The following is a 25539-nucleotide window of genomic DNA, read 5'->3' as shown; positions in this document are numbered from 1 at the left end:
TTGATCTCATCCTCGTTTTTAACATACTCTTAGGACCATTCAATGAATTCAATATTCTACGAGAGTATTGAGAACCTTGAAACTCTTCCACTCCTGAGAGAACATCGCTCATTGGGACATCTTGCATGGCTTTCACAAATCCACAAGCTTGATTGACACCAGGTTTGTTAATATGCATGAACTCATCCACACTTGACAAGACATCGCTATTGAAACCTTTGCCTTTCTCACTGTGCAAGAGTTCATCCACCCCAGATAAGGCTTCGCCTCTAAAATCATTTTGTTTCTCAGAACCAATGAACTCATCCCCTCCAGATAAGATGTCACTTCTATAATTGAGTACATTGAAATCATCCACATTTGAAGTGATAGAGCCTGGCACATGGGCATGCTTTTTAGGTCCTTTGATATTGTAGTATACCTTGTCTTTATCATTGAAAACCACGTGCCTCCATCTCATATTCTTGCCTACCTCATAGTAGGGATCACATAAGGATGTTATGTTATCAACCATACCATCATTAGTGACTTTTAGAATCCTCATTTGTGCAAATGACCATTGCTCCACTTGTTCAAATCCCAATACTTCACCTTCTGCTACAGTCTTATTTGCAAATGATCTCATTTGCAAAATGTCCCCTATAGTAAAATCCAAGATAGTGCACTTTGTATTCTTGATAATGTCTGTTGCATAAGTCTCATCTTTGTCCCATGCTCAGGGGGGTCACTCATCATATGTAACCCTATCACATGAGTTCAACAGAAGGATTTTTTTAATTTCCAAAACTTACAGAAATAAATATACATAAGGGACTATTTAAATTAAAATAGTTTTGAAAAAAATTTACAGATTTGTATAGAAAAGGGGTACATTTTGTTAATGAAAAATTTACAGATAAGGGATCTTAGAAAAAGGCCTTGAACACACGTGATATAGAGGGTTTATACATAGTGACCCCCTCGAGGTCCCATGCTATAAATGATTTGTTGGATGTATTGTAGGACATAACATCTCCAAGTGTTTCCAAATCTCCACATTTATACTTTAGCTCAACATGTGCACTAAGAATCTTTGATATAGTCTTCGAAAGTGTAAAATCACATCCATCCCTGGAACAAAATCTATAGCATCTCCTTTGTGAGAGTCCTTTGCAAGCAACCTCAGTAGCAACAATTACATAAATGTTAGTCTCTTTTTATTAATCTACTCATTTATTACAATTTTTAATTAGTACTTAATTTATTGGTGGGAGAAGTTATCCGATCAAGTACTCATTAGATGGACACGCCAAGTTATCCTTTGCATGGTCGATCAAGCATTAAATACTATTTTTGCTCTAGTGTCATGCACATCCATAAAAAAACATGATGCTAGGTATGTTATCTGATCAAGTACTTATGGGATGGGCGTGCCACTTTGCATGTAAGTCAATTCCACCTAGTTGAAGGTGTGTGCAAAGTATTGTGCCCATCGGATATGCTTTGCATTGTCGATCAAGCATAAAACTCCGTTTTTGCTTTAGTGTCATGCACAACCATAAAAAAACACGTCCTAGGTGTGTTATTCAAACAAGTACTTCTCAGATGGGGGCTCCACTCTGCACACAAGTCCGTTTCAACTAGGTTGAGGTTCATTAAAAGTATTGTGACCATTGGATATGCTTTGCATGGCCGATCATGCATTATACACCGTTTTTTCCCTAGTGATATGCACATCCGCAAAAAAACACGCCCTTAGGTGTGTTATCTGACCAAGTACTTATCAGATGGGTGTGCCTATTTGAAAACATGTCAATGCCACCTAGGTTGAGGTGTAGGAAAAGTATTGTGCCCATCGGATATGCTTTGCATGGTTGATCGAGCATTAAATACCATTTTTGCCTTAGTGTCATGCACATCCGTAAAAAAACACGCTGCTAGGTATGTTCTCCGATCAAGTACTTATGGGATGGGCATGCCACTTTGCATGTAAGTCAATTCCACCTTGTTTAAGGTGTGTGCAAAGTATTATGCCCATCAGATATGCTTTGCATTGTCGATGAAGCATAAAACACCATTTTTGCTCTAGTGTAATGCACAATCATAAAAAAACACGATCCTAGGTGTGTTATTCAAACAAGTACTTATCGGATGGGGGCTCCACTTTGCACGCAAGTATCTTTCAACTAGTTTGAGGTGCACGCAAAGTATTTTAACCATTGGATATGCTTTGCATGGTCGATCACGCATTCTACACCGTTTTTCCTGTAGTGATATGCACATCCCAAAAAAAAAACACCCTTAGGTATGTTATATGACCAAGTACTTCTCAGATGGCAGTGCCCCTTTGAGAACATTTCAATATCACCTAGGCTAAGGTTTAGGAAAAGTATTGTGCCCATCCGATATCCTTTGCATGGTCGATCAAGCATTAAATACCATTTTTGCCTAAGTGTCATGCATATCCATAAAAAAACACGCTGCTAGGTGTGTTATCCGATCAAGTACTTATGCAATGGGAATGCCACTTTCCAGGTAAGTCAATTCCACCTAGTTGAAGGTGTGTGCAAAGTATTGTGCCCATCGGATATGCTTTGAATTGTCGATCCAGCATAAAACACCGTTTTTGCCTTAGTGTCATGCACAACCAAAAAAGAACATGGTCCTAGGTGTGTTAATCAAACAAGTACTTATTGGATGGGGGCTCCACTTTGCACACAAGTCTGTTTCAACTAGGTTGAGATGCATGCAAATTATTGTCACCATCGGATATGCTTTGCATGGTCGATTATGCATTATACAACGTTTTTCCCCTAGTGATATGCACATCCAAAAAAAACACGCCCTTAGGTATGTTATCTGACCAAGTACTTATCGGATGGGTGTGCCTCTTTCAGAAAATTTCAATACCACCTAGGTTAAGGTGTAGAAAAAGTATTGTGCCCATCAGATATGCTTTGCATGGTCGATCAAGCATTAAATACCATTTTTGCCTTAGCATCATGTACATCCATAAAAAAACACGCTGCTAGGTGTGTTATCCGATCAAGTACTTATGCGATGGGAATGCCACTTTGCATGTAATTCAATTCCACCTAGTTGAAGGTGTGTGCAAATTATTGTGACCATCGGATATTCTTTCCATTGTCGATCAATCATAAAACACCGTTTTTGCCTTAGTGTCATGCACAACCATAAAAGAACATCGTCCTAGGTGTGTTATTCAAACGAGTACTTATCAGATGGGGGCTCCACTTTGCACGGAAGTATCTTTCAACTAGGTTGAGGTGCGTGCAAAGTATTGTGACCATCGGATATGCTTTGCATGGCCGATCATGCATTATACACCATTTTATCCCTAGTGATATGTACATCCACAAAAAAACACGCCCTTAGGTGTGTTATCTGACCAAGTACTTATTGGATGGGTGTGCCTCTTTGAGAAGATTTCAATACCACGTAGGTTGAGGCATAGGAAAATTATTGTGCCCATCAGATATGCTTTGCATGGTCGATCGAGCATTAAATACCATTTTTGCCTTAGTGTCATGCACATCCGTCAAAAAACACGCTGCTAGGTGTGTTATCCGATCAAGTACTTATGCGATGGGAATTCCACTTTCCATGTAAGCCAATTAAACCTAGTTGAAGATGTGTGCAAGGTATTGTGCCCATCGGATATGCTTTGCATTGTCGATCCAGCATAAAACGCCGTTTTTGCCTTAGTGTCATGCACAACCATAAAAGAACACGGTCCTAGGTGTGTTAATCAAACAAGTACTTGTCGGATGGGGGCTCCACTTTGCACGTAAGTCCGTTTCAACTACGTTAAGATGCATGCAAAGTATTGTGACCATCGCATATGCTCTGTATGGTTGATTACGCATTATACAATGTTTTTCCCCTAGTGATATGCACATCCGTAAAAAAAATGCCCTTAGGTATGTTATCTGACCAAGTACATATCGGATGGGTGTGCCTCTTTGAGAACATTTAAATACCACATAGGTTAAGGTGTAGGAAAAGTATTGTGCCCATCAGATATGCTTTGCATGGTCAATCGAGCATTAAATACCATTTTTGCCTTAGTGTCATGCACATCCATAAAAAGACACGCTGCTAGGTGTGTTATCCGATCAAGTACTTATGCGATGGGAATGCCACTTTGCATGTAAGTCAATTCCACCTAGTTGAAGGTGTGTGCAAAGTATTGTGCCCATCAAATATGCTTTGCGTTGTCGATCAAGCATAAAACACCGTTTTTGCCTTAGTGTCATGCACAACCATAAAAGAACACGGTCCTAGGTGTGTTATTCAAACAAGTACTTATCAGATGGGGGCTCCACTTTGCATGCAAGTATCTTTCAACTAGGTTGAGACAACTAGGTTGAGATGCGTGCAAAGTATTGTGACCATCGGATATGCTCTGCATGGCCGATCACGCATTATACATTGTTTTACCCCTAGTGATATGCACATCCACAAAAAAACACGCCCTTAGGTGTGTTATCTGACCAAGTACTTATCGGATGGGTGTGCCTCTTTGAGAACATTTCAATACCACCTAGGTTGAGGCAAAGGAAGATTATTGTGCTCATCAGATATGCTTTGCATGGTCGATCGAGCATTAAATACCATTTTTGCCTGTGTCATGCACATCCGTCAAAAAACACGCTGCTAGGTGTGTCATCCGATCAAGTACTTATGCGATGGGAATGCGACTTTGCATGTAAGTCAATTCCACCTAGTTGAAGGTGTGTGCAAAGTATTGTGCCCATCGCATATGCTTTGCATTGTTGATCCAGCATAAAACACCATTTTTGCCTTAGTGTCATGCACAACCATAAAAGAACACGGTCCTATGTGTGTTAATCAAACAAGTACTTATCTGATGGGGGCTCCACTTTGCACGCAAGTCTCTTTCATCTAGGTTGAGATGCATGCAAAGTATTGTCACCATCTCATATGCTCTGCATGGTCGATTACTCATTATACAACCTTTTTCCCCTAGTGATATGCACATCCGCAAAAAAACACACCCTTAGGTATGTTATCTTACCAAGTACTTATCGTATGGGTGTGCCTCTTTGAGAACATTTCAATACCACCTAGGTTAAGGTGTAGGAAAAGTATTGTGCCCATTAGATATGCTTTGCATGGTTGATCGAGCATTAAATACCATTTTTGCGTTAGTGTCATGCACATCCGTAAAAAAACACGTTGCTAGGTGTGTTATCCGATCAAGTACTTATGCGATGGGAATGTCACTTTGCATGTAAGCCAATTCCACCTAGTTCAAGGTGTGTGCAAAGTATTGTGCCCATCGGATATGCTTTGCATTGTCGATCAAGCATAAAACACCATTTTTGCCTTAGTGTCATGCACAACCATAAAAGAACACGGTCCTAGGTGTGTTATTCAAACAAGTACTTATCAGATGGGGGCTCCACTTTTTACGCAAGTAACTTTCAACTAGGTTGAGGTGCGTGCAAAGTATTGTGACCATCGGATACGCTTTGCATGCTCTTTGCATGGCCGATCACGGATTATACCATGTTTTTCCCCTCAGGGGAGTCACTATGTATAAACTCTCTATATCACTTGCGTTCAAGGCTTGTTTGTAAAATCCCTTATCTGTAGAGTTTTCATTAATAAAATGTACCCTTTTTCTATACAAATCTGTAATTTTTTTCTAAAATCATTTTAAATATTCCCTTATGTAAGTTAAATTCTGTAAATTTTAGAAATTAAAAATATCCTTTTGTTGAACTCACGTGATAGGGTTACATAAGATGAGTGACCCCCCCGAGTTTTTCCCCTAGTGATTTGCACATCCGTAAAAAAACACGCCCTTAGATGTATTATCTAACCAAGTACTTATCGGATGCGTGTGCCTCTTTGAGAACATTTCAATACCACCTAGGTTGAGGTGTAGGAAAATTATTGTGCCCATCGGATATGCTTTGCATGGTCGATCGAGCATTAAATACCATTTTTGCCTTAGTGTCAAGCACATCCGTAAAAAAACACGCTGCTCGGCGTGTTATCCGATCAAGTACTTATGCGATTGAATGCCACTTTCCATGTAAGTCAATTACACCTAGTTGAAGGTGTGTGCAAAGTATTGTGCCCATCGGATATGATTTGCATTGTCGATCGAGCATATTAAATACCATTGTAGCCTTAATGTCATGCACATCCGTAAAAAAACACGTTGCTAGATGTGTTATCCGATCAAGTACTTATGCGATGGGAATGCCACTTTGCATGTAAGTCAATTCCACCTAGTTTAAGGTGTGTGCAAAGTATTATTCCCATCGGATATGCTTTGCATTGTCGATCCAGCATAAAACACCGTTTTTGCCTTAGTGTCATGAACAACCATAAAAGAACACGGTCCTAGGTGTGTTAATCAAACAAGTACTTATCGGATGGGGGCTCCACTTTGCATGCAAGTCCGTTTCAACTAGGTTGAGATGCAAGCAAAGTATTGTCACCATCGGATATGCTCCAATGGGTGTGCCTCTTTGAGAACATTTCAATACCTCCTAGGTTAAGGTGTAGTAAAAGTATTGTGCCCATCGGATATGCTTTGCATGGTCGATCGAGCATTAAATACCATTTTTACCTTAGTGTCATGCACATCCGTAAAAAAACATGCTACTAGGTGTGTTATCCGATCAAGTACTTATGGGATGGGAATGCCACTTTGCATGTAAGTCAATTCCACCTAGTTGAAGGTGTGTGCAAAGTATTGTGCCCATCTAATATGCTTTGCATTGTTGATGAAGCATAAATCACCGTTTTTGCCTTAGTGTCATGCATAACCATAAAAGAACACGGTCCTAGGTGTGTTATTCAAACCTTGGTACTTATCGGATTGGGGCTCCACTTTGCCCACAAGTCCGTTTCAACTAGGTTGAGGTGCATGCAAAGTATTGTCACCATCGGATATGCTTTTCAAGGTCGATCACACATTATACAACGTTTTCTCGGTAGTGATATGCACATCCGCAAAAAAACACGCCTTTAGGTATGTTATCTGACCATGTACTTACCGGATGGGTATGCCTCTTTGAGAATATTTCAATACCACCTAGGTTAAGATGTAGGAAAAGTATTGTGGCCATCAGATATGCTTTGCATGGTTGATCAAGCATTAAATACCATTTTTGCCTTAGTTTCATGCACATCTGTAAAAAAACACGCTGCTAGGTGTGTTATCCGATCAAGTACTTATGCGATGGGAATGCCACTTTGCATGTAATTCAATTCCTTCTAGTTGAAGGTGTGTGCAAAGTATTGTGCCCATCGGATATGCTTGCATTGTCGATCAAGCATAAAATATCATTTTTGCCTTAGTGTCATGCACTGCCATAAAAAAACACGGTCCTAGGTGTGTTAATCAAACAAGTACTTATCGGATGGGGGCTCCACTTTGAATTCAAGTCCAATTCAACTAGGTTGAGATGCGTGCAAAGTATTGTCACCATCGGATATGCTCTGCATGGTCGATTACGCATTATACAACGTTTTTCCAGTAGTGATATGCCCATCCGCAAAAAAACACGCCCTTAGTATGTTATCTGACCAAGTACTTATCGGATGGCTGTGTCTCTTTGAGAACATATCAATACCACCTAGGTTAAGGCATAGGAAAAGTATTGTGCCCATCGGATATGCTTTGCATGGTCAATCGAGCATTAAATACCATTTTTGCCTTAGTGTCATGCACATCCATAAAAAAACACGCTGCTAGGTGTGTTATCCGATCAAGTACTTGTGCGATGGGAATGCCACTTTGCATGTAATTCAATTCCACCTAGTTGAAGGTGTGTGCAAAGTATTCTACCCATCAGATATGCTTTGCATTGTGGATCAAGCATAAAATACCGTTTTCGCCTTAGTGTCATGCACAACCATAAAAAAACACGGTCCTAGGTGTGTTAATCAAAAAAGTACTTATCGGATGGGGGCTCCACTTTGCACGCAAGTCCCTTTCAACTAGGTTGAGATGTGTGCAAAGTATCGTCACCATTGGATATGCTCTGCATGGTCGATTACGCATTATACAACGTTTTTCCGGTAGTGATATGCACATCCACAAAAAAACACTTAGTATGTTATCTGACCAAGTACTTATCGGATGGGTGTGCCTCTTTGAGAACATTTCAATACCACCTAGGTTGAGGCATAGGAAAAGTTTTGTGCCCATCAGATATGCTTTGCATGGTCTATCAACCATTAAATACCATTTTTGCTCCACTGTCATGCACATCCGTAAAAGAACACGCTGCTAGGTGTGTTATCCAATCAAGTACTTATGCGATGGGAATGCCACTTTGCATGTTAGTAAATTCCACCTAGTTGAATGTGTGTGCAAAGTATTGTGCCCACCGGATATGCTTTGCATTGTCGATCAACCATAAAACACCATTTTTGCCTCAGTGTCATGCACAACAATATAAAAACATGGTCCTAGGTGTGCTATTCACACAAGTACTTATCGGATGGGGGCTCCACTTTGCACGCAAGTCTGTTTCAACTACGTTGAGGTGTGTGCAAAGTATTGTCACCATCGGATATGCTTTACATGGCCGATCACGCACTATACACCGTTTTTCCCCTAGTGATATGCACATCCGCAAAAAAACACGCCCTCAGGTGTGTTATCTGACCAAGTACTTATCGGATGGGTGTGCCTCTTCGAGAATATTTCAATATCAACTAGGGTTAGGCATAGGAAAAGTGTTGTGCCCATCGGATATCCTTTGCATGGTTGAGCAAGCATTAAATACTATTTTTGCTCTACTGTCATGCACATTCGTAAGAAAACACATTGCTAGGTATGTTATCCGATCCAGCACTTATGGGATGGGCATGCCACTTTGCATGCAAGTCAATTCCAGCTAGTTGAAGGCGTGTGCAAAGTATTGTGCCCATCGGATATGCTTTGCATTGACGATCAAGCATAAAACACCGTTTTTGCCTTAGTGTCATGCACAACCATAAAAAAACACGGTCCTAGGTGTGTTATTCAAACGAGTACTTATTGCATGGGGGATCCACTTTGCATGAAAAGTATTGTTACCATCGGATATGCTTTGTATGGTCGATCACGCATTAGACAACGTTTTTCCGGTAGTCATATGCACATCGGTAAAAAAACACGCCCTTAGGTATGTTATTTGACCAAGTACTTATCAGATGGGTGTGCCTCTTCTGGAACATTTCAATACCACCTAGGTTAAGGCATAGGAAAAGTATTGTGCCCATCGGATATGCTTTTCATTGTCGATCAAGCATTAAATACCCATTTTGGCTTGGTATCATGCACATCCGTAAAAAAACAAGCTGTTAGGTGTGTTATCTGATCAAGTACTTATGCGATGGGAATGCCACTTCTCATGTAAGTCAATTCCACCTAGTTAAACTTGTGTACAAAGTATTGTGCCCATCAGATATGCTTGCATTGTCGATCAAGCATAAAACACCTTTTTTGCCTTTGTGTCATGCACAACCATTAAAAAACACGGTCCTAGGTGTGTTATTCAAACACGTACTTATCGGATGGGGGCTCCACTTTATATGCAAGTCCTTTTCAACTAGGTTGAGGTTTGTGCAAAGTATTTTCACCATCAAATATGCTTCGCATGGTCGATCATGCATTAGACAACGTTTTTCCTGTAGTGAAATGCACATCTACAAAAAAACACGCCCTTAGGTATGTTATTTGACTAAGTACTTATTCGATGGGTGTGCCCCTTTGAGAACATTTTATAACCACCTAGGTTAAGGCATAGGAAAAGTATTGTGCCCATCGGATATGCTTTGCATAGTCGATCGAGCATTAAATACCATTTTTTCCTTAGTGTCATGCACATCCGTAAAAAAATACACTGCTAGGTGTGTTATCCGAACAAGTACTTATGCGATGGGAATGCCACTTTGCATGTAACTCAATTCAACCTACTTGAAGGTGTGTGCAAAGTATTGTGCCCATTGGATATGCTTTGCATTGTGGATCAAGCATAAAACTTTTTGGCTTAGTGTCATGCACAACCATAAAAAAACACGGTCCTAGGTGTGTTAATCAAACAAGTACTTATCATATGGGGGCTCCACTTTGCACGCAAGTCTGTTTCAACAATCTTGAGATGTGTGCAAAGTATTGTCACCATCAGATATGCTTTGCATGGCCGATCATGCATTATACACCGTTTTTCCCCCAGTGATATGCACATCTGCATAAAAACACGCCCTTAGGTGTGTTATCTGACCAAGTACTTATCAGATGGGTCTGCCTCTTTGAGAAAATTTCAATACCACCTAGGTTGAGGCGTAGGAAAAGTGTTGTGCCCAACGAATATCATTTGCATGGTCAATCCAGCATTAAATACTATTTTTGCTCTAGTGTCATGCACATCCGAAAAAAACACACTGCTAGGTATGTTATCTGATCAAGCACTTATGGGATGGGTGTGCCACTTTGCATGTAAGTCAATTACACCTAGTTAAAAGTGCGTGCAAAGTATTGTGCCCATCGGATAGGCTTTGCATTGTCGATCAAGCATAAAACACCGTTTTTGCCTTAGTGTCATGCACAACCATAAAAAAACACGGTCTTAGGTGTGTTAATCAAAAAAGTACTTATCGGATGGGGGCTCCACTTTGCACGCAAGTTGGTTTCAACTAGGTTGAGATGTGTGTATTGTCACCATTGGATATGCTCTGCATGGTCGATGATGCATTATACAACGTTTTTCCGATAGTGATATGCACATCCGCAAAAAAACACGCCCTTAGTATGTTATCTGACCAAGTACTTATTGGATGGGTGTGTCTCTTTGAGAACATTTCAATACCACCTAGGTTAAGACATAGGAAAAGTATTGCACCCATCGGATATGCTTTGCATGGTCGATCGAGCATTAAATACCATTTTTGCCTTAGTGTCATGCACATCCATAAAAAAACACGCTGATACGTGTGTTATCCGATCAAGTACTGTGCGATGGGAAAGCCACTTTGCATGTAATTCAATTCCACCTAGTTGAAGGTGTATGCAAAGTATTGTGCCCATCGGATATGCTTTGCATTGTGGATCAAGCATAAAACACCATTTTGGCCTTAGTGTCATGCACAACCATAAAAGAACACGGTCCTAGGTGTGTTATTCAAACAAGTACTTATCGGATGGGGGCTCCACTCTGCCTGCAAGTCCGTTTCAACTAGCTTGATGTGCCTGCAAAGTATTGTCACCATCGGATATGCTTTGCATGGCCGATCACACATTATACACCGTTTTTCCCCTAGTGATAAGCACATCCGCAAAAAAACATGCCCTTAGGTGTGTTATCTGACCAAAAACTTATCGGATGGGTGTGCCTCTTTCAGAACATTTCAATATGACCTAGGTTGAGGTGTAGGAAAAGTTTTGTGCCCATCGGATATGCTTTCCATGGTCGATCGAGCATTAAATACTATTTTTGCTCTAGTGTCATGCACATCCGTAAAAAAACACGCTGCTAGGTGTGTTATCTGATCAAGTACTTATGCGATGGGAATTCCACTTTGCATGTAAGTCAATTCCACCTAGTTGAAGGTGTGTGTAAAGTATTGTGCCCATCGGATATGCTTTGCATAGTCGATCAAGCATAAAACACCTTTTTTGCCTTAGTGTCATGCACAAGCATATAAAAACATGGTCCTAGGTGTGTTATTCAAACAAGTACTTATCGGATGGGGGCTCCACTTTGCACGCAAGTCTGTTTCAACTACGTTGAGGTAAGTGCAAAGTATTGTCACCATCGGATATGCTTTGTATGGTCGATCACGCATTATACACCATTTTTTCCCTAGTGATATGCACATCCGCAAAAAAACACGACCTTAGGTGTGTTATCTAACCAAGTACTTATCGGATGGGTGTGCCTCTTCGAGAACATTTCAATACCACCTAGGTTGAGGTGTAGGAAAAGTGTTGTGCCCATCGGATATCCTTTGCATGGTCGATCGAGCACTAAATACTATTTTTGCTCTAGTGTCATGCACATCCGAAAAAAACACACTGCTAGGTATGTTATCTGATCAAGCACTTATGGGATGGGTGTGCCAGTTTGCATGTAATTCAATTCCACCTAGTTGAAGGTGTATGCAAAGTATTGTGCCCATCGGATATGCTTTGCATTGTGGATCAAGCATAAAACACCATTTTGGCCTTAGTGTCATGCACAACCATAAAAGAACACGGTCCTAGGTGTGTTATTCAAGCAAGTACTTATCGGATGGGAGCTGGACTCTGCCCGCAAGTCCGTTTCAACTAGCTTGAGGTGCATTCAAAGTATTTTCACCATCGCATATGCTTTGCATGGCCGGTCACGCATTATACACCGTTTTTCCCCTAGTGATATGCACATCCATAAAAAAACATGCCCTTAGGTGTGTTATTTGACTCAATACTTATCGGTGTGCCTCTTTGAGAACATTTCAATACCACCTAGGTTGAGGTGTAGGAAAAGTGTTGTGCCCATCGTATATCCTTTGCATGGTCGATCGAGCATTAAATACTATTTTTGCTCTAGTGTCATGCACATCCGTAAAAAAACACGCTGCTAGGTGTGTTATCTGATCAAGTACTTATGCGATGGGAATGCCACTTTGCATGTAAGTCAATTACACCTAGTGGAAGGTGTGTGCAAAGTATTGTGCCCATCGGATATGCTTTGCATTGTCGATCAAGCATAAAACACCGTTTTTGCCTTAGTGTCATGCACAACCATAAAAAAACACGGTCCTAGCTGTGTTATTCAAACAAGTACTTATCAGATGGGGGATCCACTTTGCACACAAGTCCGTTTCAACTATGTTGAGATGCCTGCAAAGTATTATCACCATCGGATATGCTTTGTATGGTCGATCACGCATTATACAACGTTTTTCCCGTAGTGATATGCACATCCGCAAAAAAAAATGCCCTTAGGTATGTTATCTGACCAAGTACTTATCAGCTGGGTATGCCTCTTTGAGAACATTTCAATACCACCTAAGTTAAGGCGTAGGAAAAGTATTGTGCCCATCGGATATGCTTTGCATGGTCGATCGAGCATTAAATACCATTTTTACCTTAGTGTCATGCACATCTGTAAAAAAACACACTACTAGGTGTGTTATCTGATCAAGTACTTATGCGATGGGAAGGCCACTTTGCATGTAATTCAATTCCACCTAGTTGAAGGTGTGTGCAAAGTATTGTGCCCATTGGATATGCTTTGCATTGTGGATCAAGCATTAAACACCATTTTTGCCTTAGTGTAATGCACAACCATAAAAAAACACGGTCCTAGGTGTGTTATTCAAACAAGTACTTATCAGATGGGGGCTCCACTTTGCATGCAGGTATCTTTCAACTAGGTTGAGGTGATATGCACATCCGCAAAAAAACATGCCCTTAGGTGTGTTATCTGACCAAGTACTTATCGGATGGGTGTGCCTCTTTGAGAACATTTCAATACCACCTAGTTTGAGGCGTAGGAAAAGTGTTAAGCCCATCGGATATCCTTTGCATGGTCGATCGAGAATTAAATACCATTTTTGCCTTAGTGTCATGCACATTCGTAAAAAAACACGTTGCTAGGTATGTTATCCGATCAAGCACTTATGGGATGGGCATGCCACTTTGCATGTAAGTCAATTCCATCTAGTTGAAGGTGTGTGCAAAGTATTGTGCCCATCGGATATGCTTTGCATTGTCGATCAAGCATAAAACACCGTTTTTGCCATAGTGTCATGCACAACCATAGAAAAACACGGTCCTAGGTGTGTTAATCAAACAAGTACTTATCGGATGGGGGCTCCAGTTTGCACACAAGTCTGTTCCAACTAGGTTGAGATGCATGCAAAGTATTGTCACCATTGGATATGCTCTGCATGGTCGATTATGCATTATAGAACATTTTTCCGGTAGTGAATGCACATCGGCAAAAAAACACGCCCTTAGGTATGTTATCTAACCAAGTACTTATCGGATGGGTGTGCCTCTTTGAGAACATTTCAATACCACCTAGGTTAAGGTGTAGGAAAATTATTATTCCCATCGGGTCAAATGGGCTAGAGGGGACGGCTGGATAGTAGGTCCAGCCATCAATGTAGGAGAGAGTCACTGAGGTCCTCTGGGATAGCAGAGAGAAGAATCTCGCTGCCTCCTCATTGAGTGCTTGGATACAAGTGTCTCAGCCTTAATGAGGTCAGCTCATGCATTAATTTGACTCATTATTTGGATATTGTTTGTTTTGAGAATCATCATGTATGTTTGAGAATCATCATTATTCGCTGAGGGGTCATCACATGGGTGTGCTCATCGTAAGGGAAGGAAGAGTAGGAGTGATCGCTTATGTTGTGCTGATTCGGGAGATGTAGATGAGTCAGCACACTCACATCCCTACAGGCCTCCACTTGGTCTCGAGACCCAGTACCAGTCAGGTCGCTTGCCCTCTCCTACTCCCACTGCTACTCCTTGCTCCGGAAGCGCTCACACAACCACCACTTGCTCTGACTCTACCACTAGCATGAGTCCTCCTTACCTGGTCGAGGACCTATCCTATCAAATCATAGCTGCTGTAGAGATAATAGAAGATAAAAAGGATGCAGCAGTGATGGCCACCATGAGGCGGTTAATGAGCCACCACTTTAGGAGCGGCTTAGCTACTGACTAGCAGTACCAAGATGACCAAAAGAAGTAGTAGTCATCGATGAATTAAAAAGGAAATACCCTAACCCTAGCCTCCAAATTGGGAGTTCAATGAGAATTACATGCGAGAGCGCATGGGTTTGGTCTTGAAGCATCATAGGTCAACCTTGCGTACTTCCATCGCGAAGGGGAAAGCTAAACCTAGTTGGGCAGACAAAGCTGATTGGAAGTTTTTCAAGAAGCAGAACAGGGACCATCCCGAAATGTTCGAGGGTCAGAGGAGGGTTGCGAGGAGATGGCTGGACTCCGTAGGTACTTCGCACTTTGGTGCAGGCGAACGGTTGGTGTTCGAGGCAACCGTGGTAAGTCTACTTGACCTTCTCATTTAATGTATTGTTCTATTTGTTTTACTACATATTTCATGCACTTTATCTAACTCTCATAAATTGGGCCCACAGCAAGCTGCGATGGGTTGCCTTCCTACAAACATAGAGACAAGATGCGCATTTCACGTAGGACCAAAGCCGTGGTTTATTGAGCAAGAGGCACCGGGAGCGATGGTCGATTGGGCTGAGGTGGCTGCTCGCATCATATAAGTCTACTCCTACTTGTAATCTCACTTTTTAAAGTGTTTTATTCTTTAAGTTCCAATCTAATTTCCAATTAATATGGTTTGAATCTTAGAATCAAAACGTAAATGTCGCATCAGTGGATGTGAGCATTGATGATGAGGGATTAGGCTTACACGGCTTCGATGAGGGCCAGGGAGCAGACACAGCCCACCAGGGACAAGGATCAAGCTAGTAGGATGAGATTGAGGAGGAGGACGACGATTCGGATGAGCAGCAGTAGTAGTAGTAGTAGTAGTAGTAGTAGTAGTAGTAGTAGTAGTTTGCATATACTTCGCCATATATATGCTTTTGTATATCGGCTCGTTTGAGTGATTTTGTATCATCCTTTTCGAAAGGGTAATTTTGTAACAAACAATGTTGTTTATCTTTGACATGTATATGCTTCTGTCGCTCGGTTTATTTAAGCGATTTTGTATCACCCTTTCCACAATGAAAATTTTGTAATAAAAAACATTATTTTGTAATTACTAAATAAGAAACATTAGTGGGGAAAAAGAGGGCTTGGTGTGGCCCTGTATAGCCCCACTAATGTTTTTTTAAAGCTTTTGTTAATCATCGCTATATAGCGATGTTTACCAGTGTCGCTATATAGCGATGCTTATTAGTGTCACTATATAGTGATGCTTATATAGCGACCGTTCTTTTTCGATGCTTACTGTGATGTAAATAACGACCTTTGTGATCGTCAGAATTTTTTTTTTAGTGTAAAAAAGGTCGGTATTTTCATCGAAAAAGGACCTATGCCTTGTAGTGCACCACTCTCCCCACTATTTCTCGAACACCTCTTCTTATCTCGTCTGTTCCATGTGTGTTGCCCTCTATTGCTGAACTTAAAGAAGCTCAAAATTAGGATCCAAAATTTGTAAAAATCCTAGAACAAATCATGGCCGATAAGCCACCTCTTTATTTTCACATTGTGGACGAATTGGTACAGTACTAAAGCCACCATTTTAGCCTCGGATATATGTTTCTCATCATTTGCAAGATTTATATCTTAATGCATTCCATGACCGACTATTTGGTGGCCATTTGGGTTTTTTGAAGGTGCTCACAAAGCTTTAGTCAAAGTTTTTCTGGCCAAAGATAAGACACTCGTTGCATCTGTACTTACAGTCTTGTCCGATTTGTCAATCATTCAAGTCTCCAATTCTCAAGCTTGCTGGAGATATGCAATCAATATCTGTTAACCGCCCTTTCGAATTGGTGGCTTACGATATAATGGGTCCTTTACCTACATCATCGGCCGACAATAAGTATATTATTGTATCTACCGATTATCTTACGAGATGGTTAATTGCCAAGCCTTTGAAGATAGCTATAGCTAGAGAGATCGCAAAGTTTTTGCTTTAGCATCTGATTTTACCACATGGCTATCCAGAACGAATTCTTTCAGATCAAGGTGCTAATTTCAGGTCAGAAGTGATTTGCATTGTGGCAGATTGTCTTCAAATCAAGCAACTCTTCACCAGCCCATATCATCTTGACTACAATGGTTTAACATTCAAGCTCATGCTTGCAATGTATGTGGATCAAGACCACCTCCTTTGGGATGTCTCTTTACCTTATATAGTCGTAGCATATAACACAGCTATCCACAAGTCTACTAGAGCCAGTACTTTTGAGACTCTCTATGGACGTCCCCCAACTTTTCCACCAGAAGTCAGACTCATTGATCGAAAGATCAAGGTCAAAGAGGCAAGACCGTGGGCCCCGATTATTTGCAAGACACATTGACTTTCATCCGGCAGAATGCAACTGAGCATTTGAGAAAGGCACAAGGAAGACAACAAGTAATCTACAATAAGAGGCATCGACCCGCAACTTACTCAATGGGCCTAGTCATGCTGCATTACCCGATCAGGAAAAAAGGGTTAGCTAAAAAGTTTTTAGCTAAGTGGATAGGTCCTTACCAGATTATAAAACCTCTCGGGAAAACCACTTAATATGCAGTATAGCGATGTGATCCTAATCATCCTCACACAAAAACAACTATGCATATATCCTGCATCAAGCCATTTCATTCTTGTACTGTTCACTTTTTAGGGGGGGAAAGACGTGACAACCATTTTCGCCACGTCACATGATAGGTCATCCATCAGAAAGGGGCATTGTTTGTGGCTTTCTTTCCCTACACTAGCCATTGTAATCTGAGATGATTTAAGGAAGAAAGTAGTGTAGATTTAGCAGTCTTGGCTGAGCTTTTCTACAACACTCCTTGTCGTCTCTCTGTGTGTGTTCTATTTCCTTCCTCTTGTTGTCAATTGTTATGATATTTCATAGATCAAATCCAAGGATAAAAAATTGTTCAATCGTCCTCCAAAAGATGCCGTTAATATACAATATAGATGATCTCAATGTTCTAAAATTCCAATGTTATTAATTTCATGTAATTTTATTTATTCCATGTTCAAACTTAATTCTAATAATCTCAATGTTCTAAAATGAGTGACTTTTTGTATTTTTTATTGGTTCCTTGTGCAAAACATGGTTGCCTTGTAAAAATTACATGCATTTTGGACTGTTTCAAGGGAATTTAAAACCATGTACAATGACACGACATGCCTTTATAGATAATTTTATATAAAGGAGCTTAGATGTATACAAGGCATGGATGCCGATGACAATCATATAGAGAAATCTTAATAGAGAAAGAATAGATATTGTTGACATGAAACACCACTCGGGTATATGAGAAAGTAGCCTATGGATATAAAAACAATGCAAGGAATTTCTAAATGAAACATCATGCTAAATGGCTAGCCTATTAGTGACACTTCATAAACTATTAGGAGGAATAGGAAGGGTCCAACATTTATGGGAAGGACATAAATAGCTTCCCAAAATCTAAGTGATCATGATTTTTAAAGCCCTATAAAAATGCAATTTTTATAGATATTAATTGTAAAGAGATGTATTTCGTTGTCTTACATGAGACAAGGAATTGAAAACTTTGACTTTCTATAATGATATAATTAAAAAAATGTGAGCAAATTCTACGCGATTGGATGTGTCGGCCTGGATTCTTGGGCGCAACATGAAGATGTAAAATATCGTAGATGACAGGTGAAAGCGGTGCGCACAAGAATGGCGAAGAAAATAGATCTTGTGTAAAATGTTGTGTGCATTTCGAAATCAGAAGGAAAATGTGAGTAACGATATCATGTGCCTAGCATAATCATCTCATTTGCAGTTCTAAATCAGATGGAAAATATGAGTAATCATCTCAATAGGTTACATCATAACGGACTTGCTAATCGGCTCCATTTGTGTCGAACGATTCCTTAAGCTTATGATCTGTCTTTAGGTAGTTTGGATAGAAATTTGCACCAAATGTTGCAGTTGTAGATGAAGGCAGAAGAAGCGATAGATCTGTGACTGTTCATGTAGCGCGAATATTGATGACGAAGGTGAACGTGAATGATGTCGAAAGCGTTATGGAAGCCACAGAAGATGTGAAGAAATTCACGAAATAGCGAAATGATAGCCGCAACTGTGGAGTTGTAGACTACAAACGCTGCTCTATGCTGAGAGTTGCCGGGTCAAACGAGAATCCATGTCCTTGAAAAATGTCAAAAAGCTCATGGTGACCTCCATGCATGTCATGAGCTCTCTCCAATGACAATCTTGAACGATATCTGCCGTGAGACGTATACGTTTGCACTTTGCACGATGATTCGGTTTTGGCTCCCTGGTTACATTGCCGGTACAAACACAAATCGCATCCAAACAATTTATCTATCCAAACTGTGATCGTCTGTCTGCTATCACGATGTACTGCAGCTGAGCTATTCTTCACGTTCTAATCTTTCCAGCCGGGGCCGTGCATACTGAAAGTTTACTGAAGAGCTCGAGAGTCCTGATTCTACATTGTCTCTCGGCGACAATTGCAGACCCACATTGTTTAATCTCCACATTTCCTAACGCCAGGCATGACCATGACCTCGAACTTTCAGAGCTCGACGGCTTTCGTAGCGTTTTCAAGGGGCCCGCTGTCAACTAGTGCTGATGCAGCGTGCAGGCGTTCCTCCTTTCTCTAAATTACCTCAAAGCTCATTGCTCACATTCAACTCCGTAGCCCGCGAGTTGCTCTAAGCCGAATTCATCTCCCGTTGCAACTCGTATTTGAAATCTTCCACTGCTCTGATCCTGCTGGCTGCAATGGCTGATCAGTTACCCAGAAAGCTTAGGAAAATTACGCGATCAATCTCTTCCCTTGTGGGGTTTGATCTCGTCCGCCTAAATGATGGCTACCAAAAAGTGAATCACTTTGTGGAGGCACAGAGATCTCAGACGAGGAATCAGCTTGTTCGACGATATGCACGGAGGCATGGACGGAAGGTGCCAAAGGGGTATGTGCCGGTTATTGTTGGTGAGGAACGCAAAGGCTACGTGGTTGAGGTCTCCTACTTGAACCACCCTTTGTTCTCAAATGTCCTCGAAAGTTCTGCTCAAGAATTTGGATATTCTCAGGAAGGCCAATTAAGGCTATTTTGCGATCCAGCATCGTTCGAGCAAATCTGGAGCATTGTCAGCAGCAGCACTACATAGTATCGCCTGGTCTTGCTGGTCAAAACCTGCCTTCCGATGCTTCAGTTTGTTTGGAAAGAGAAACAAGCTAGGTGATGTCCGCCTCTAATGCTATTAATAACTCTAGCCTCTCAGTATATTACTGTCACCTGTAATTTCACCAAATCATTAAGATCCTATGCTCGAGTCTCCTCTTACTCACATAATGGTACTTCTACTAATTGTCCATTTTAAAACAAGGAGGGAATCCCACTACGACCCTGCCATTGGAATGCTAATATTGTAGGTGTAAGTGTTAGTGTGCATTATTCGTAAATGTATGCAATGCAATGGTCTATCTAGTTTGGAATGTTAATATTGTAGGTGTAAGTGTTAGTGTGCATTATTTGTAAATCTATGCAATGCAATGGTCTATCTAGTTTAGGAATGAGAGTTGTTGGTTCTTTGAATTTTAAGTTGAAGCGAAAGTAGGCCATCATGGTTAGTAGATTTGTTAATTGTGGTGTTTCTTGAGAAGTATCTATGGTGAAGTCACTATGGCATTGCTTGGAGAAAAATGCAAAGTAGATGAATAAAAAGAGAGGATAGAAAAGAGATAAAAGAGGGGATAGACCATTAAAAAGAGAAAAGTGGCCATTTTAGCAAGAGACCATGATTTCATGTGCTTTTCAATTAATAAATATGGTCACATATAAGCTAAATGACAAAATAATTCACTATCTGTCATGTAAGGCCAAAAACTTAATCTACACAAATTGACAAAATCATTTAGGATGCCTACAAAAAGTCAAAAGCCTAAATTTAAAACTCATTAAAATGGCGTAAACTACCACTAATCCTAACATTAGACACCCCATTAACTTGGTCTACTTGACCAAATAAACTAATTCTAAACAATGAACTGGATTAACAAAAAAACTATCCATCTCTCCATAGACCCTTAGGAGGGCCGAAAATTCATATTTAAGGCTATATGATGCCTTCCAAGCCTAATGTTGGAAGAAAAGAATGAGAGGCTCTCACCCATACAACAAAACTTAACCCCAAATTATGGGGTTCCAACAAAAATCTCTCTCTCTCTCTCTCTCTCTCTCTCTCATACACAGAGACATGCACAGACACACATACACACACACATACATACACCCACCCACCCACCTAACCAAACACAAGTCTGTTTTTATTGCTTTCTTGCAATGATTTGCTCATACTTAGAAACTTTTGGGTTTTGAATGATGGAGTATTGAAGAAACTAGTAGACCATCTGAAAAGTCTACGCGAATTTTTTCATCATTTATTCCCACTAGTATTTCTATCTATATTTAAGTTGGTGCCCAACAGCATTTTACATCAGAATATTAGATGGTGGACTAATATTAATATACCATAGTTCATTTCGGTGTCTATACCTATATCGATACTAAAATCACATTGGCACCTAGAACATAAAACATTTTACAAGACTCCGAGAATTATAATGCATTGAATTTTTAATCATTTGAAAGATAAAATATTGAGCACATCCATGAATTACATGGAATATAGAGTGAAAATAGCTTCATATATTTATGACCAAATCGATAAATAAACTATCATAGTGCAAAAAGTATAACTAAATGGGCAAAGGATGAAAAGCCCGCTGCATGCATTAGTTAAGAAAGTGCATTTACATTTAGGATTGCATCATCAACTAAGTCCTTATATCACCCATATCTATAGTTCTATCCCTATCTCATCAATATAATTGGGAATGATTTGGTTAAAAAACCACCTATGTTCAAAATGAAAATGCTTTTAGTAATGAAGATACTTACAAAGATATGAGACTTGCTTCGAATTGAGGTCATGCACTTAAATCTTATGTACTTAACCACCTTTTAAAGGGATAACAAAAGTATCAATTTCACTTACTTAAAACCTATGTACTTACTTGACCACATTTTAATGGAAGAACAAAAGTATCATTTTCATTTGTCTAAAATTTTGGATGAGTCTATGGTAAGAAATCCACTGGTTTCCCGATTGTACCATTTGGACCATCGTAGGTAGGTTTGAACCATTTCACATCAAGAATGAAAATACAAAATTATCTAAAGCCAATCTCTAGGACATCTTGTATCGTCTGTGCTAAAATCATTGATTGGGTGAAGCCATTTTTCATACAAACATTTATAAGGCTATGATCTAAAGCTAGGGATATAAAATATAACTTTGTTATCTTAAATGGTCCATGCAAAACCTTAATCTTTAAGCTAGTGCATTGTACCGATAACTTTAGTGAATTATTTTTAGTGCATTTCATTATAGAGACTACATTTTGTTATTTAGCTCCAAGATTGGCCACACCCAATCATCCTTTTTCCCAAGCTTACAAATGGAATAAATAGAGGGAAGACAATTTTCATAAAAACAAAGGAACAAAGTTATGGTCCATGCTATTCATAGAAGATAAAATTCTCTTGAATATGGAGCTTGGAAGGGGAGGCTATGGCACATTGTATCGGGAAAACTACCCAAGCATAGCATGGTGTCCATGAAGAAGACCAAGATAATCTTGTTAGGGAAACCAAGCATGAAAATGTGTAGTCGAGATCTAGAGTCTACATTCTCTTCCAGTGTGTGCACATAATTTAAGATGGTACTGCTCTAGATTGTGGGTGAATTGAGCTCCACCTAAGGATATTCTTGCAAGGCATTTAATTATGTCCTTAATATACACATTAGAAAGACTTATTTCATTAAGTATGTCTCTAATGTACACATAAAAATGCCTAAGAATTCATGTAAAACATAATCTCTATTTAGATCTCATTTAGACATACTACATTGTGTGACCCATAAGCTCACTTGTGGTATTTAAGAGAAATCTTTCAATACTATCCATTTGACAAATGGATTATTTCTGTTGACGTGGTTAAAGGAGAGAAAGATTGATGGAGATATGGTTAAAGGAGAGTGGCGATCCTTGGTGAGGGTCTTTGCATCCTTGTGATAGAGGAATTGTAAATGATATGTTGCCAACCTAAATTCCCTTACACTCCCTTCAATTGCCATGGAGGTTCTCAGACGAGCCCTAGTGTACCTAAGAGCAATGATCTCTCCCTTGAATGCAATCTTCATAATCTATAGTCGACTGTTGGGACTTGGGTGGCCACCTAGAGTACTTGAAGTGATTTGAAAAGTCTATGGAACACTGAAGTGCCAAAAAAGAGATCACAACAATACGGTGGCATATAAAGAGATAACTGAATTGCCATCACAGAGATCACTAATAAGTTGAAATGGTATCATATACAAGGGAGCACTACTAACATGGATCCTATTGCGACGTTTACGTATCGATGTTTAGCACACGCGGGGCGCTAATCATCGGTATGAAAAGCACGTTCTGTAAAGTGTCGCTAGACAAACGTCACTATATAGCGACTTATGAGTGTCGCTATATAGCGACTCTGAGATACTATTTTATAGCGACGTTTTCCAGAGAGGTTTTTTACTCATACAGGCCTTAAAAGTTAGTTTTTTCCAATGATAAATTTTTTTTAATTTTCATACATGTTTGATCTAATAGAGAATAAAAATATGAGAGCATGTACATCAAGCCTTTGAAGCTCATATATTCATGTCCAACTTTGAGATGAAAAAATTCAATTAAGGGCATTTACATCAACTGTTTCATCTTGAGCCAAGTCTAAGGCACCAAACAAGTGATCTATCTCCAACTCTATACCGAGTTGATCTCCTATATCATCATCGTACTCTAGCATCGTACGTTCACCTAAAAGTACTTGATCATCTTCTTCAATAAAGTGTGGTGATTCTTTATTATCGTTGTCTTCTTCCTCAATATCATGATCTCCATCTTCCTCCCGTGCGATGTCATTATGCGCATCTTCCTCTTGGCTCATATTGTAATCTTCATATTCTTTGCTAGATTCGTTGGGATCAATTGGATCTGGCATTGGTAGTGGCATCTCCATATCCACATCTCGATCTTCAAAGATTTGCTTACTTCATGGTGCAACTTGGATCACGTACCACCATCTTGGATCAAAATGATCCGGATGAAAAACCACCTATATTGAAGATGGGTGCCAAATGTCATCAATTATATATATGAAATTATGCTCAAGTACATGAATCAATGGCTCTTTAAAAACGAATGCTTCGATTAATTAAAGCATTAGTATGCACCTGCTCACAGTGCTTGGGAAGAACAAAAGTATCACTTTCATCGGTCCAATGTTTGGTGGAATCTCTTGCAAAGAAACCACTACTATCTTTTCTCACTGTCGCATGGGGACCGTTGTAAATAGTTCTAAATCATTTTACATCAAGAATGAAAATATTAAATCATCTGAAATCAACTTCATAGATGTCGCGTATGGTTCCACAATAATCCAATTGTGAGGAGAGAAGATTGGTATCCGAAGCACTTGCTCGGCTATCTTGTGTGAAGTTAGCCATGACTCCACAATCATACGTGACTCTCTTTGAATCGATGCGTTCCACATGAAAATCTCGTCCATATGACCATAATGCACTGTACTTTTTGTACTGTAAAAGAGCATCATTATAACAATGAAGATGCATCTATTTTATAGCATATATTGCCACAAATAATTACTTAATTACGTCAAAAGTTAAGAAACTTACATGCACCATACATCCAGATGATAACTCTCGTTTGTGCTCATTTATTGTCTCTCCATCACATTCGGCTTTATGTAGAGCCAGTTGTAGCCAATCAAGTGACATGTGAGTGGAAAGAAGAGCCAGATCCCATGGATATGGTTGCAATCACCTGTACATTACTCTGAATCTCATCCTTGGCCACTTCATATCTCTTAATCCACTTCTGCATCTCAGGGCTATTGAGGATACAAAACTTATTGAATTCCTCCATTTTCTCTTCACTCATCTTTCTTTTAATCCCTTTTCCTTGGGGAACCTCGCCAATGATGCAATCATCATCCTTGTTATGCCAAGCTTGCAGCATATCAGGATCCGTGGATGCAAGAAACTCTGTGATATATACTAATGACTCTTGCACAAGCCATCCCTCTGCCATGCTTGCTTCTGGTCTTGCTCTTTGTCTTACAAATCCCTTTAAAGTTTTCATAAACTGCTCGAGAAAAAACATCCATCGACTATGAATGGTACCTGCAATAGCCACCTCATCAACTATGTGCACAAGCAAGTGGACTTGATTTGTCATAATGCTTGAGGGAAAGTGCTTCTCAGGCAAGCATACGGCTTTGATGGATTCTACCCTAGCCTTCTCAATGCTCGATATGGAGATCTCTTTTTGAGATATCCACCTATTTCACATGTCCACATGCTCCAAAAAGGAAAAGTGATAATCTTTTCGAGCTCTACGTGCCTGTCATGTCAAAATCATTGTATGCAATTAGACACTACCAATATTGAAAGAAATCAATTGGTAAGACCTTTGCAACAAATGAAAAAGCAACGCATGAATGCAGAAAGCATGCCAAAAGCACAAGTGCATGAGATGACCATAGCAGAAAGCATGGCATCCATACATAAAGCATCAAGGCACATGGAAGAACAAAGCATCATGCAGGACATGCCATCATCTATTATTATCCACCATTGGTTGATAGACAACCTAATTCAACCATAAATACAATCATGTTATTTTCCTTGCATCAAATATTTAAAAGCGAGTATTTTTATATGTGTGCACAA

At 39.9% G+C, this 25539-nt stretch overlaps 1 protein-coding gene across 1 annotated transcript; it reads left to right on the top strand.

Moving 5' to 3' along the window:
• Window positions 1-19458: 19458 nt before the first annotated feature.
• Window positions 19459-19848, top strand: LOC147897743 (auxin-responsive protein SAUR71-like). The gene has a single exon (XM_087380103.1). It carries the CDS (start codon window positions 19459-19461, stop codon window positions 19846-19848), a length of 390 nt encoding a protein of 129 aa, XP_087236229.1.
• Window positions 19849-25539: the final 5691 nt, after the last annotated feature.

Source organism: Dipteris shenzhenensis, chromosome 10 (genome assembly GCF_047967505.1).
Source record: "Dipteris shenzhenensis isolate YYH24624 ecotype China chromosome 10, Dip_SZ_1.0, whole genome shotgun sequence".
Lineage (NCBI taxonomy): Eukaryota > Viridiplantae > Streptophyta > Polypodiopsida > Gleicheniales > Dipteridaceae > Dipteris > Dipteris shenzhenensis.
This window is presented reverse-complemented; position numbering and strand designations above follow the sequence as displayed.